The following is a 13,098-nucleotide window of genomic DNA, read 5'->3' on the forward strand; positions in this document are numbered from 1 at the left end:
TTATGCCATAGAGTGTTCTTCCTATGTTTTCCTCTAAGAGTTTTATAATGTCTGGCCTTACATTTAGGTCTTTAATCCATTTTGAGTTTATTTTTCTGTATGGTGCTAGAGAGTGTTCTAGTTTCATTCTTTTAGATGTAGTTGTCCAGTTTTCCCAGCACCACTTATTGAAGAGGCTGTCTTTTCTCCATTGTATATTTTTGCATCCTTTATCAAAAATAAGGTGACCATGTGTGCATGAGTTTATCTCTGGGCTTTCTATTATGTTCCATTGATCTATATTTCTGTTTTTGTGCCAGTACCATACTGTCTTGATTACTGTAGCTTTGTAGTAAAGTCTGAAGTCCGTGATCCTGATTCCTGCAGCTCTGTTTTTCTTTCTCAAGATTGCTTTGGCTATTCGGGGCCTTTTGTGTTTCCAAATTGTGAAATTTTTTGTTCTAGTTCTGTGAAAAATGCCATTGATAGTTTGATAGGGATTGCCTTGAATCTGTAGATTGCTTTGGGGAGTATAGTCATTTTCACAATGTTGATTCTTCCAATCCAAGATAATGGTATATCTCTCTATCTGTTTGTATCATCTTTAATTTTTTTCATCAGTGACTTATAGTTTTCTGCATACAGGTCTTTTGTCTCCTTAGGTAGGTTTATTCCTAGCTAGTTTATTCTTTTTGTTGCAATAGTAAATGGGAGTGTTTCCTTAATTTCTCTTTCAGATTTTTCATCATTAGTGTATAGGAATGCAAGAGATTTCAGTGCATTAATTTTGTATCCTGCTACTTTACCAAATTCATTGATTAGCTCTACTAGTTTTCTGGTAGAGTCTTTAAGATTCTCTATGTACAGTATCATGTCATCTGCAAACAGTGACAGTTTTACTTCTTCTTTTCCAATTTGGATTCCTTTTATTTCTTTTTCTTCTCTGATCACTGAGGCTAAAACTTCCAACACTATGTTGATTAACAGTGGTGAGAGTGGACAACGTTGTTTTGTTCCTCATCTTATAGGAAATGGTTTCAGTTTTTCACCATTGAGAACGATGTTGGCTGTGGGTTTGTCATATATGGCCTTTAGTATGTTGAGGTAGGTTCCCTCTATGCCTACTTTCTGGAGGGTTTTTATCATAAATAGGTGTTGAATTTTGTCAAAAGCGTTTTCTGCATCTATTGAGATGATCATATGGTTCTTCTCTTTCAATTTGCTAATATGGTTTATCATATTGATTGATTTCCATGTATTGAAGAATCCTTGCATTCCTGGGATAAACCCCACTTGATCATGGTGTATGATCCCTTTAATGTGCTCTTGGATTCGGTTTGCTAGTATTTTGTTGAGGATTTTTACATCTATGTTCATCAGTAATATTGGCCTGTATTTTCTTTCTTTCTGACATCTTTGTCTGGTTTTGGTATCAGGGTGATGGTGGCCTTGTAGATTGAGTTTGGGAGTGTTCCTCCCTCTGCTATATTTTGTAAGAGTTTGAGAAGGATAGGTGTTAGCTCTTCTCTAAATGTTTGATAAAATTTGCCTGTGAAGCCATCTGGTCCTGGGTTTTTGTTTGTTGGAGGATTTTTAATCACAGTCTCAATTTCAGTGCTTGTGATTGGTCTGTTTATATTTTCTATTTCTTCCTGGTTCAGTCTTGGAAGGTTGTGCTTTTCTAAGAATTTGTCCATTTCTTCCAGGTTGTCCATTTTATTGGCATAGAATTGTTTGTAGAAGTCTCATGATCCTTTGCATTTCTGCAGTGTCAGTTGTTACTTTTCCTTTTTAATTTCTAATTCTATTGATTTGAGTCTTCTCCCTTTTTTTCTTGATGAGTCTGCCTAATGGTTTATCAATTGTGTTTATCTTCTCAAAGAAACAGCTTTATTTTTACTGATCTTTGCTATCATTTCCTTCATTTCTTTTTCATTTATTTCTGATCTGATCTTTATGATTTCTTTTCTTCGGCTAACTTTGGGGTTTTTTTGTTCTTCTTTCTCTAATTGCTTTAGGTGTAAGGTTAGGTTGTTTATTTGAGATGTTTCTTGTTTCTTGAGGTAGGATTGCATTGCTATAAACTTCCCTCTTAGAACTGCTTTTGCTGCATCCCGTAGGTTTTGGGTCATTGTGTTTTCATTGTCATTTGTCTCTAGGTATGTTTTTATTTCCTCTTTGATTTCTTCAGTGATCTCTTGGTTATGAAGTAGTGTACTGTTTAGCTTCCATGTGTTTGTAGTTTTTACATTTTTTTTTGTCCTGTAATTGATATCTCGTCTCAGCATTGTGGTTGGAAAAGATAACTGATACGATTTCAATTTTCTTAAATTTACCAAGGCTTGATTTGTGACCCAAGATATGATCTATCCTGGAGAATGTTCCATGAGCACTTGAGAAGAAAGTGTATTCTGTTGTTTCTGGATGGAATGTGCTATAAATATCAATTAAGTCCATCTTATTTAATGTATCATTTAAAGCTTGTGTTTCCTTATTTATTTTCATTTTGGATGATCTGTCCATTGGTGAAAGTGGGCTGTTAAAGTCCCCTACTATGATTGTGTTACTGTCGATTTCCCCTTTTATGGCTGTTAGCATTTGCCTTATGTATTGAGGTGCTCCTATGTTGGGTGCATAAATACTTACAATTGTTATATCTTCTTCGTGGATTGATTCCTTGCTCATTATGTAGTGTCTTTCTTTGTCTCCTGTAATAGTCTTTATTTTAAAGTCTATTTTGTCTGATATGAGAATTGCTACTCCAGCTTTCTTTTGTTTTACATTTGCATGGAATATCTTTTTCCATCCCTTCACTTTGTCTGTATGTGTCCCTCGGTCTGAAACGGGTCGGTTGGAGACAGCATGTATACGGGTCTTGTTTTTGTATCCATTCAGCCAGTCTGTGTCTTTTGGTTGGAGCATTTAATCCATTTACATGTAAGGTAATTATCGATATGTATGTTCCTATTACCATTTTCTTAATTGTTTTGGGTTTGTTATTGTAGGTCTTTTCCTTCTCTTGTGTTTCCTGCCTCGAGAAGTTCCTTTAACCTTTGTTGTAAAGCTGGTTTGGTGGTGCTGAATACTCTTAGCTTTTGCTTGTCTGTAAGGGTTTTAATTTCTCCGTGGAATCTGAATGAGATCCTTGCTGGGCAGAATAATCTTGGTTGTAACCTTTTCCCTTTCATCAATTTAAATATGTCCTGCCACTACCTTCTGGCTTGCAGAGTTTCTGCTGAAAGATCAGCTGTTAACTTTATGGGGATTCCCTTGTATGTTATTTGTTGCTTTTCCCTTGCTGCTTTTAATATTATTTCTTTGTACTTAATTTTTGATAGTTTGATTAATATGTGTCTTGGCGTTTTCTCCTTGGATTTATCCAGTATGGGACTCTCTGCGCTTCCTGGACTTGATTAACTATTTCCTTTCCCATATTAGGGAAGTTTTCAACTATAATCTCTTCAAATATTTTCTCAGTCCCTTTCTTTTTCTCTTCTTCTTCTGGGACCCTTAAAATTAGAACGTTGGTGCGTTCAATGCTGTCCCAGAGGTCTCTGAGACTATCCTCAATTCCTTTCATTCTTTTTTCTTTATTCTGCTCTGCAGTAGTTATTTCCACTATTTTATCCTCCAGGTCACTTATCTGTTCTTCTGCCTCAGTTATTCTGCTATTGATTCCTTCTAGAGAATTTCTAATTTCATTTATTGTGTTGTTCATCACTGTTCGCTTGCTCTTTAGTTCTTCTAGGTCCTTGTTAAACATTTCTTGTATTTTCTACATTCTATTTCCAAGATTTTGGATCATCTTTACTATCATTACTCTGAATTCTGTTTCACGTAGACTGCGTATTTTCTCTTCATTTGTTTGGTCTGGTGGAGTTTTACCTTGCTCCTTCATCTGCTGTGTGTTTCTCTGTCTTCTCATTTGGCTTAACTTGCTGTGTTTGGGGTCTCCTTTTCGCAGGCTGCAAGTTTGTAGTTCCTGTTGTTTTTGGTGTCTGCCCCCAGTGGGTAAGGTTGGTTCAGTGGCTTGTGTAGGCTTCCTGGTGGAGGGGACTGATGCCTGTGTTCTGGTGGATGAGGCTGGATCTTGTCTTTCTGGTGGGCATGACCGCATCCGGTGGTGTGTTTTGGGGTGTCTGTGACCTTATTATGATTTTAGCCAGCCTCTCTGCTAATGGGTGGGGTTGTGTTCCTGTCTTGCTAGTTGTTTGGCATAGGGTGTCCAGCACTGTAGCTTGCTGGTCGTTGAGTGTAGCTGGGTCTTTGCGTTGAGATGGAGATCTCTGGGAGAGCTTTTGCCATTTGATATTACATGGAACTGGGAGGTCTCTGGTGGACCAGTGTCCTGAACTCGGCTCTCCCACCTCAGAGGCACGAGCCTGACACCCGGCTAGAGCACCAAGACCCTGTCAGCCACACAGCTCAGAAGAAAAGGGAGAAAAAAAGAAGGAAAGAAAGAAAAAATAAAATAAAATAAAGTTATTAAAATAAAAAATTAGTAAAAATTTAAAAAATTAAAAAGAAAAAAAGAAAAAAAAAAGAAAGAAAGAAGAGAGCAACGAAACCAAAAAACAAATCCACCAATAACAAGCGCTAAAAACTGTATTAAAAAAAACAAAAACAAAAAACGGACAGACAGATCCTAGGTCAAATGGTAAAAGCAAAGCTATACAGACAAAATCACACAAAGTAGCATACACATTCAAACTCACAAAAAGAGAAAAAGGAAAAATATATATATATATCTATATATATATAAAGAAAAAAAGGAAGAGAGCAACCAAATCAATAAACAAATCTACCAATGATAATAAACTCTAAATACTAAACTAAGATAAACATAAAACCAGAAACCAGTCAGTCGCATACAGCAAACCCCAAGTCTACAGCTGCTCCCAAAGTCCACTGCCTCAATTTTAGGATGATTTGTTGTCTATTCAGGTATTCCACAGATGCAGGGTACATCAAGTTGATTGTGGAGATTTAATCCGCTGCTCCTGAGGCTGCTGGGAGAGGTTTCCCTTTCTCTTCTTTGTTCGCACAGCTCCCGGGATTCAGCTTTGGATTTGGACCTGCCTCTGCGTGTAGTTCGCCTGAGGGCGTCTGTTCTTCGCTCAGACAGGACAGGGTTAAAGGAGCAGCTGATTCGGGGGCTCTGGCTCACTCAGGCCAGGGGGAGGGAGGGGTACGGATGCGGGGCAAGCCTGCGGCAGCAGAGGCCAGCGTGACATTGCACCAGCCTGAGGCACACTGTGCGTTCTCCTGGGGAAGTTGTCCCTGGATCACGGGACCCCGGCAGTGGCGGGCTGCACAGGCTCCTGGGAGGGGAGGTGTGGAGAGTGACCTGTGCTTGCACACAGGCTTCTTGGTGGCTGCAGCAGCAGCTTTAGCATCTCATGCCCGTCTCTGGGGTCCGCGCTGATAGCCGTGGCTCGTGCCCGTCTCTGGAGCTCGTTTAGGCGGTGCTCTGAATCCCCTCTCCTCGCGCGCCCGAAACAATGGTCTCTTGCCTCTTAGGCAGGTCCAGACTTTTTCCCAGACTCCCTCCCGGCTAGCTGTGGCACACTAGCCCCTTCAGGCTCTGTTCACACAGCCAACCCCAGTCCTCTCCCTGGGATACGAACTCCGAAGCCCGAGCCTCAGCTCCCAGCCCCCGCCCGCCCTGGCGGGTGAGCAGACAAGCCTCTCGGGCTGGTGAGTGCTGGTCGGCACTGATCCTCTGTGCGGGAATCTCTCCACTTTGCCCTCCACACCCCTGTGGTTGCGCTCTCCTCCGTGGCTCCGAAGCTCCCCCCTCTGCCACCCCCGTCTCCGCCAGTGAAGGGGCTTCCTAGTGTGTGGAAACCTTTCCTCCTTCACAGCTCCCTCCCACTGGTGCAGGTCCCGTCCCTATTCTTTTGTCTCTGTTTTTTCTTTTTTCTTTTGCCCTACCCAGGTACGTGGGGAGTTTCTTGCCTTTTGGGAGGTCTGAGGTCTTCTGCCAGCGTTCAGTAGGTGTTGTGTAGGAGTTGTTCCACATGTAGATGTATTTCTGATGTATTTGTGGGGAGGAAGGTGATCTCCACGTCTTCCTCCTCCGCCATCTTGAAGGTCTCCCCCTCCTTTTTTTTAAGTACACCTACTAATATCTTTAAGAATAATGATTCTGTCCTGCTTTAGACCAATCTATACACCACTGTGAAATTCCCTTTGAGTTGGTGGTAGTTCATAAATCACAGGTGTATATTTTCTTGAAAAATAAAAATCTCAGCAATGAGTACCCTTACAAAATAGTCTTAAATTCTTGAGAAGAGATGATATTGTGGTGGTGGTGCATAGAGGGGAGAGAACACTCTATATGGCCACTACATTTAAGAAAACATGGTATCCATCCTACTCACTGAGGCCCAGTCAGCCATTTCTCTCTTTTATTAACCGTCTGTGGTTCATGCTCCCACTAGCATATCAATCACTGAGACACGACATAGGTGCAATTATTCTGTCTAAGTGGATTAGTAGATATGGTAAGAGTATCAATTACTACTTCCCTGGAATCACTTTTAGCCAGGGTGTATGATGTAGGCAAATATAGAAGGTTATACACAGACTCCTAAAAAATGAAAACACAGAAGAAAGAACCACCAAATAAGACAAAGTCTCTGGGTAATGTTCACCCTCCTCCAAAATCAACAGGGCTACAGAATGGTATGTGTTGCTCACTGGAGCAACTGCAAACTTTAGAAATGATTAAGGTACAAGAAGTGAAGGCAAAATGTATCTACCCAAGGAAATTTAATTTCGTTCATCTGGTATCCTTTTTGTAAAATAGTTTCATAAATTTTCCTCTTATTCTTTAAAACAAACTCCACTGAATCTAGTTTAAAATTTCAAAGTAGTTCCAGGGACAAATCCAAGAAACACAGCACAATTTAAACAGGAAATGTAAAAGCAATTTCATAACTAAGTGCGAGTACTCAGACTTTTTTTTCAATATTAACCACAATAAATCCACTGCACACTATAAGTGCAGGGAATAGCCACCACACTTAAAAGAAAATCACTCACAAAAAGGTATCTTAGATACCTGGCTGGTACTCTTTTTTGAAATGAGACCACAATTATTTGGATTTGAAAGCATCCACTTTTTTCTAATAATTTTCATTTGGCCTTTTTCACCTGGGTTAAAGGATCACTCCCAATTCAACCCATGTGCAAATGTAAAATTCACTTACCTGCACAAAACCGCATGCTGTGAAGTCCTCAAACAAAGGCAGACTTGGACGGTCTTCTCTATAGATGGTGAGTTTGTATGTGATCAGGGTCTCACCTTGGACTGGAGATTCATCCACCACAAGCATTGAGATTTTGTTCATCCCTAAGCCCAGAGGGTAGTTGGCAAAGCTGGAGAGAGAATGAGAGAGAGAGACAACCCAAATTGATTCATACATCAATATTTATTAAATGTATACAATTTTCATTAAAAACAGATAAGATCTGCACCATTTCATAAGAAACCTAAAATGTGAAAAAACTATTTTAACTTATGTTTCATTGTGCTTTGGTATACCAAGAGTTATCTTGCAGAGCAAGTCATGTCCCCTATCAATTACAGGGAAGGGGACTAATATTATTAACCACCTGTCAGGGTCATACATTATCCCATTTAATACTCACAACTCCATACAAAAACTATGATAGTCCCCGTTTTAAATATAGTAGAGTATGGTAGGGTCAGGGTTGGGACCCAGGTTGGCCTGACTTGAATCCTATTTCCTTTCTATTACACTTTCTGAGCTCTCAGCAATGCTGGGTGCATTTCTTTCCCTACAACATAGGAAAATGAGTATATTTCTTGCCATGGACATAGCATGTCATAAAATTCTATCTTCTGTTCAAATTATAAACCAAAGAGTTGATGACTCTCAAAAGAGTCAACAGAAAAAAATCCCATGAGACTAAGAAAGTTAGTGTTACTATGTCCACAAAGTCTTAGAGCACTCATGTGTTCTTTTAAACATGTTTATTAAGTAATTAACACCTGAATCTTCAAAAAAATGAGGAGTTGGGTTGGGGTAGAGGAGGCTACTGTTCAGAAGGATGAACTCTTCAACTACCTAAACACATGAAGGTAACAATAAACTCAATTTTCCCCAAATGAGTCCTCTTTAATACTTTTCATACCACAAGATCCTCTCTTGTTACAACATTGTTATAAAGATTAAACACAAAGATTGTTACTAGATCAGCAGAGCACTCATGTGTTCTTTTAAACCACATGGCACCTGTAAAGCAGAGGGATTTCACACCCTGGCAATCCCTCCAACAGATCTTGTGCCGCAGGTTTTCTGAACCATCTTCAAAGGTTGCTTCCAAGGTGTGCTTCCCGCTATGATGTCTCCCCTCAGCCCCTGTCAGCTCCTTCATACCTTGGTCCTGCCCGTTCCTGCAGGTACACCTTGCACTGACACTTAGAAGTCTCTGCTCCAATTTTCAGCGTTACCACATCAAATGGGACTTCAGAGTAATAATCTTTGATCTTTGAGTTAAATTCAGGATTTAGTTCCAAATGCGGATGTGTGAAGATCTGCTTGATATGACATTGTGCATCTTTATCTGTTTAAAAAAACAAAACAATGACAGAAACACACCTGTGGCATGGATAAATGTTTAAAAATCACATATGATTAAGGTTTTTAAAATCCTTTTGAATAACTTTAGTGATCACTGCTGATTTTCCATTTGGTCCTCTGGTCATAGTTTATTTGTGGCTTCAGCTGGGTTTTCTGTTTGCCAAATTTTGTAGACCTTGCCTCATATAACAGTTGTTGACTTTAGTTGATATTTTTTGCTCAGCCTTTAAAAGTTTAAAGGCACAGAAGGTCAGAAAATGTCTCTCCAGTGGATTGATAACATTTCGTAACATTTACTGCATATATCAAGCAACTGTGTAAATGGAGGGGAGATGACTCTGTGGGGTGGTGACAGAAGGATACCAGCAGGGAATAAGGAAAATTTCTTGATGGGAAGTGTCATTAAACTGCCATTGGATTGATATGTAGCTTACAGTCAGGAGGGTGAAGCAAAGAACATTAAATCCAATATCATGCCAAACACTCAGACACAAGAACATGAGACCCCCTCTATATTCCGGCCACCTTAACCTAAGAAAGTACCCTAAAGTATAAGAAGGAAATGCTATCTTCTGCTCAACGCTGTTACAGAACCTAGCATATTATTTCATATGATTGATTCTAAGCCATTTAAAAAAAAGTGTTTCTATTTGATAACTCAATTTTTTGCAAAAGTATTTTAGTGAGAAAAAACTAAAAACATATTTCCAGGCACATACACCAGCCATTGCTAAACTAATTTGTGTTCATATTTGAAATAAACAAATTACTCAAAAGCAAATGTTTTTCAAAGAAATATTCACAAGTATTTTGTGCCAGAAATACTTTTCAATAGTCAACAAAATTCCAGTAAAGGTAAACATAGGAAATTCTATAAAAACCAGTAAAATGAAAATGTCTTCTGTTGCCTTTAAATAAGATGTTCAATGATGTTTAACACAGCGACAAAAAGATAACACCAGATTTGCCACAGGAAGCTATACACCTGCACTTAAAGAAAAGTCGATTATCCTGTTAACTGCTGTCTCTTCCTCTATTGTTATAGAGCTATCACAACGATTTTTCTAAAATCAAATCTGAGGATTTGGCTTCAGTTCTTTAACAGTTTCTCATCACCTCCAGAATCTAGGCCAAGCTCCCAATAAAGCTTACAAGGCATCTCATAACCACTTCCTTGGTTCTCCTTCCCATCTCCCATCACATCCTGGACTTTGTGATTCAATACCAAAAGTTTTATATTTCTTTGCCGGACATGGAGACAGATGCATCACCAAATCCATGGCAATGAATACCACCAACTTTATAGGTGTTTCATTCTAGTTCTGAGGACTAGGTGTCAGCTTAATACCCATCGTGCCCTAAAATAATGAAAGTGAATAAATGTGTGTATTTCTGACCCACATTCTAGGATACTTTTCTCAGCTGGTCAAAGAAAAAACTACTCTGGTACAAATTAGGAACAATAATAATACAATAGATATATTGTAATTTCATTGCAGGGAAAAGTCAATAAAAATTAGTCAATTTGGTTGAATAACTCAGTGAATTAGGTAAATATCTGCTTGATTGATTTTACTTGTTACGAAAGATTCTATCTGGGTGACAGATGTAGGTGGACTTCATCTATAATTTCAATAATCCTACCAGCTCCTAAAATTTTTTATAATATAAGAGAACAAATGAAAGAATAAGGGTGAGACTGTATTATTAGATTTAATCTTGAAAAGGACCATAGCTTTTCATTTGAATTCAACCACTTATTAATAACACATTCATTTTTTCATGAAATATTTTTTTTTTCTGGCATAGTCTATGTTCAAGGCACTGAGGTAAGTACAGTAAAAACAGGTTATTTTTGGTCATGAGATCTGATTCAAATGGAGACTGTGAACCCAATCTAACACTTTAAACAAGTTGGAGTTCAGGGATATGGAATGTGCTTTCAAAAGCACCATTTCTTAGGCAGAAAGGGAATATAAATACGTGCGCTACACTTTTATGCTCAGAACCAGTTAGATGAATAACAAGGTGGAAGGTTTTTTCCAAAATAGTAATAATAGGAAATGTACTGATACTTTAACTTTATATATTTTTATAAAATAGTCACTGAGAGTTAATTTCCTTGCAGTTTATACTTTCACTTAATAGTGAACATTTTCAATGAGACCTGCCCATTACAACACTGAAACTCAGCCCTAAATGAAAGAAAATGTGTAATCATTCTCTTCAGCAAGATTTTAGCAAGTGCTTGTTTTTGGTTTCATCAGAAACTCTTCACCTCTGGCTTATGTACTGCATCCTAGACCCCTGCTTGAAAGCTGATTTTGTCCTGACATCATCTTCAACTGAATCATCAGTGGCGCTGCCTACAAACACCTGATGTTTCCTTGGCATCTTTCCCAGTCCAGTCCCAACTTGTCTCAGGCCAGCTTACCTTAGCTCTGCAGAGAACCCACTGTGAGGTAAGGTGGTAGCAGGCTGCTTAACGTATTTGGCACGTATATATGGGAAAGCTGTTTGAAGTCTTGGTTGCTTTTAATGGATTTCTTTTAACCGCAGAATTTTGTTGCCCTCTTGAGGGATAATCATAACTCATATTAAACACAAAAACAGCCTAGACACTGAAAGATGATCCCACTTGTTCTAAGGCATCGAGTTATTTTTTAAAATCTTTTACCATAAAAATAGGAAGATTAATTTTGAAGACCCAGGTAGGACTAGTTTTTAATCAACATAAAAATATGAACAAAGTTGAAGAGCTTATTTAACGTGTTTGTATCCTCTACCCTATGCTACCTGAAAACTAAAAAAAAAAAAAAGAGATTAATTTGTACAATCGTTCCTCTTATAAATGAGAAAACAAAAGACCAAAGAGGTGAAGTGGCTTTCCTGATCTAACCCAGAGCCTGGCACACTAGACCCTCAACAAATGTTCATTCTAATCTTGCTCCTAGTTTTCTCAAAATTAGTCCTTTTCTCACCACACACTGGGTACCAGTCTCCCAAGAGAACTGAGTAGCATGTATTTTTCTAGAAGTGGGAGATTGGATGATAAATGCAGAGAGGGAATGGTGTAAGTATATCTGTTACTTTTTCCTGATTAGCAGTACTTTATTCAAAATGCTATTATTTTTAATTGGATGTATTTTGTTGATTCTATTAAACCACATTATTGTATCACCTCTCAGCCTATTGTGATTTTAATGATAGTGTTAAAACACAGTGAATGAATTAAATTGCATTTTAGAAGACACAAATTAGATTTATTAAATTAGAAGACTTATATTTATCATAAATTAGATCTTAATCCATAAATTTTATTGTTTTCACATTTAATGTTTTATCAGAATAGATTTTTTTGTGAAAGGCTAAATTTTCTGTGTATGTTTCAGCATCAATTATATATATATATATATATATATATATATATATATACACACACACACACACATATATGTTAAAAAGGTATACACTGCCAAAAAACAAACCTGATAAATAGAATTCTTATGCTTCCATCATATTATTATAGGATATTAAGATAATACATGAGCCTTGGACAAAGAATCTGAAGACCCAGTTTCATGATCCAGCTCATGCATTTAATAGCACTGTGATCTTGGAAAAGTCAGTAAGATTCCCTAGAATGATATATTTGCAAGACCACTGGAATAATACTGACCAGAGTGAAGAAAATTATTTAAAATTTTAAAAATCTATATAATACTTACAATGTATTACTATTATATATGTATTTATATTATTGATTATACCTTGGTAAAAAAAATTCATGAATTTTAAGAAAAGAAATTGAAATTTGGCTTAAAAACTCTCAATTGTTATAAAGAAAACTCAAATCAAGTACTATCCATTATATCAACAATCTGGGAGAAAAGGATCACTGTTGGGTGGTGAGAGTCCTAAAAATCAATATATAGAGGAGATGCCAAGCTCTTCCATTTGAGAGTCCCTAAGGCAAAGCATTAGCACCATTAGGGCCCCTCAAAATAAGTTTGGAAGTTACTGTCTTTAAACAAGTTACTGTCTTTAAATACAAAAACATAATATTTCATTTTCAAAAATGGAAAATTAAAAATCTTTTTATACAAAAGTAGCAAATATGAACTCATTCAGAAATCTCATAACTTCTGAAAATTTACATAAAATACATTATCAGCCTAAAGATGCCCCAATATGACGATTTATTCAACCTAACTGTTGATTATGATTCTGAAGCACTTTCATTGGAACTCACCATTAATGCAATGTATTTCTTTGGTTTCATTAATAATTTGTGGAACTGCAGCTAAAAAAAGAAATGTAAATTAAAAAATGAAACTATTAATCAAAATAAAAAGAATACATATTCAGGTATCTGAAACTCAGGATAATTTAATAAAACACATATTTTATTATTTAATTTTTATTACATCAGAAAGCACTTCTAAGTTAAACTGAAAGCTACAGTAAAACAAAAGAAGCTATTTGGTTCAAATTGCAGAAAAATGAT

At 37.4% G+C, this 13,098-nt stretch overlaps 1 protein-coding gene across 2 annotated transcripts in view; it reads right to left on the reverse strand.

The window, feature by feature from the left end:
* The window catches only part of CPED1 (cadherin like and PC-esterase domain containing 1), a 291,359-nt gene that overhangs the window by 141,987 nt on the left and 136,274 nt on the right, over positions 1-13,098 (reverse strand). For both annotated transcript variants that reach the window (XM_057550402.1, XM_007177252.3), the window contains exons 13-15: positions 12,844-12,894; positions 8,388-8,574; positions 7,194-7,362 (exon numbers count right to left, since the gene is read on the reverse strand). In XM_057550402.1, coding sequence (XP_057406385.1) covers positions 7,194-7,362; positions 8,388-8,574; positions 12,844-12,894 — 407 coding nt within the window. The remainder of the gene's footprint in view (positions 1-7,193; positions 7,363-8,387; positions 8,575-12,843; positions 12,895-13,098) is intronic.

The sequence above is a fragment of the Balaenoptera acutorostrata genome, chromosome 7 (assembly GCF_949987535.1).
Source record: "Balaenoptera acutorostrata chromosome 7, mBalAcu1.1, whole genome shotgun sequence".
Lineage (NCBI taxonomy): Eukaryota > Metazoa > Chordata > Mammalia > Artiodactyla > Balaenopteridae > Balaenoptera > Balaenoptera acutorostrata.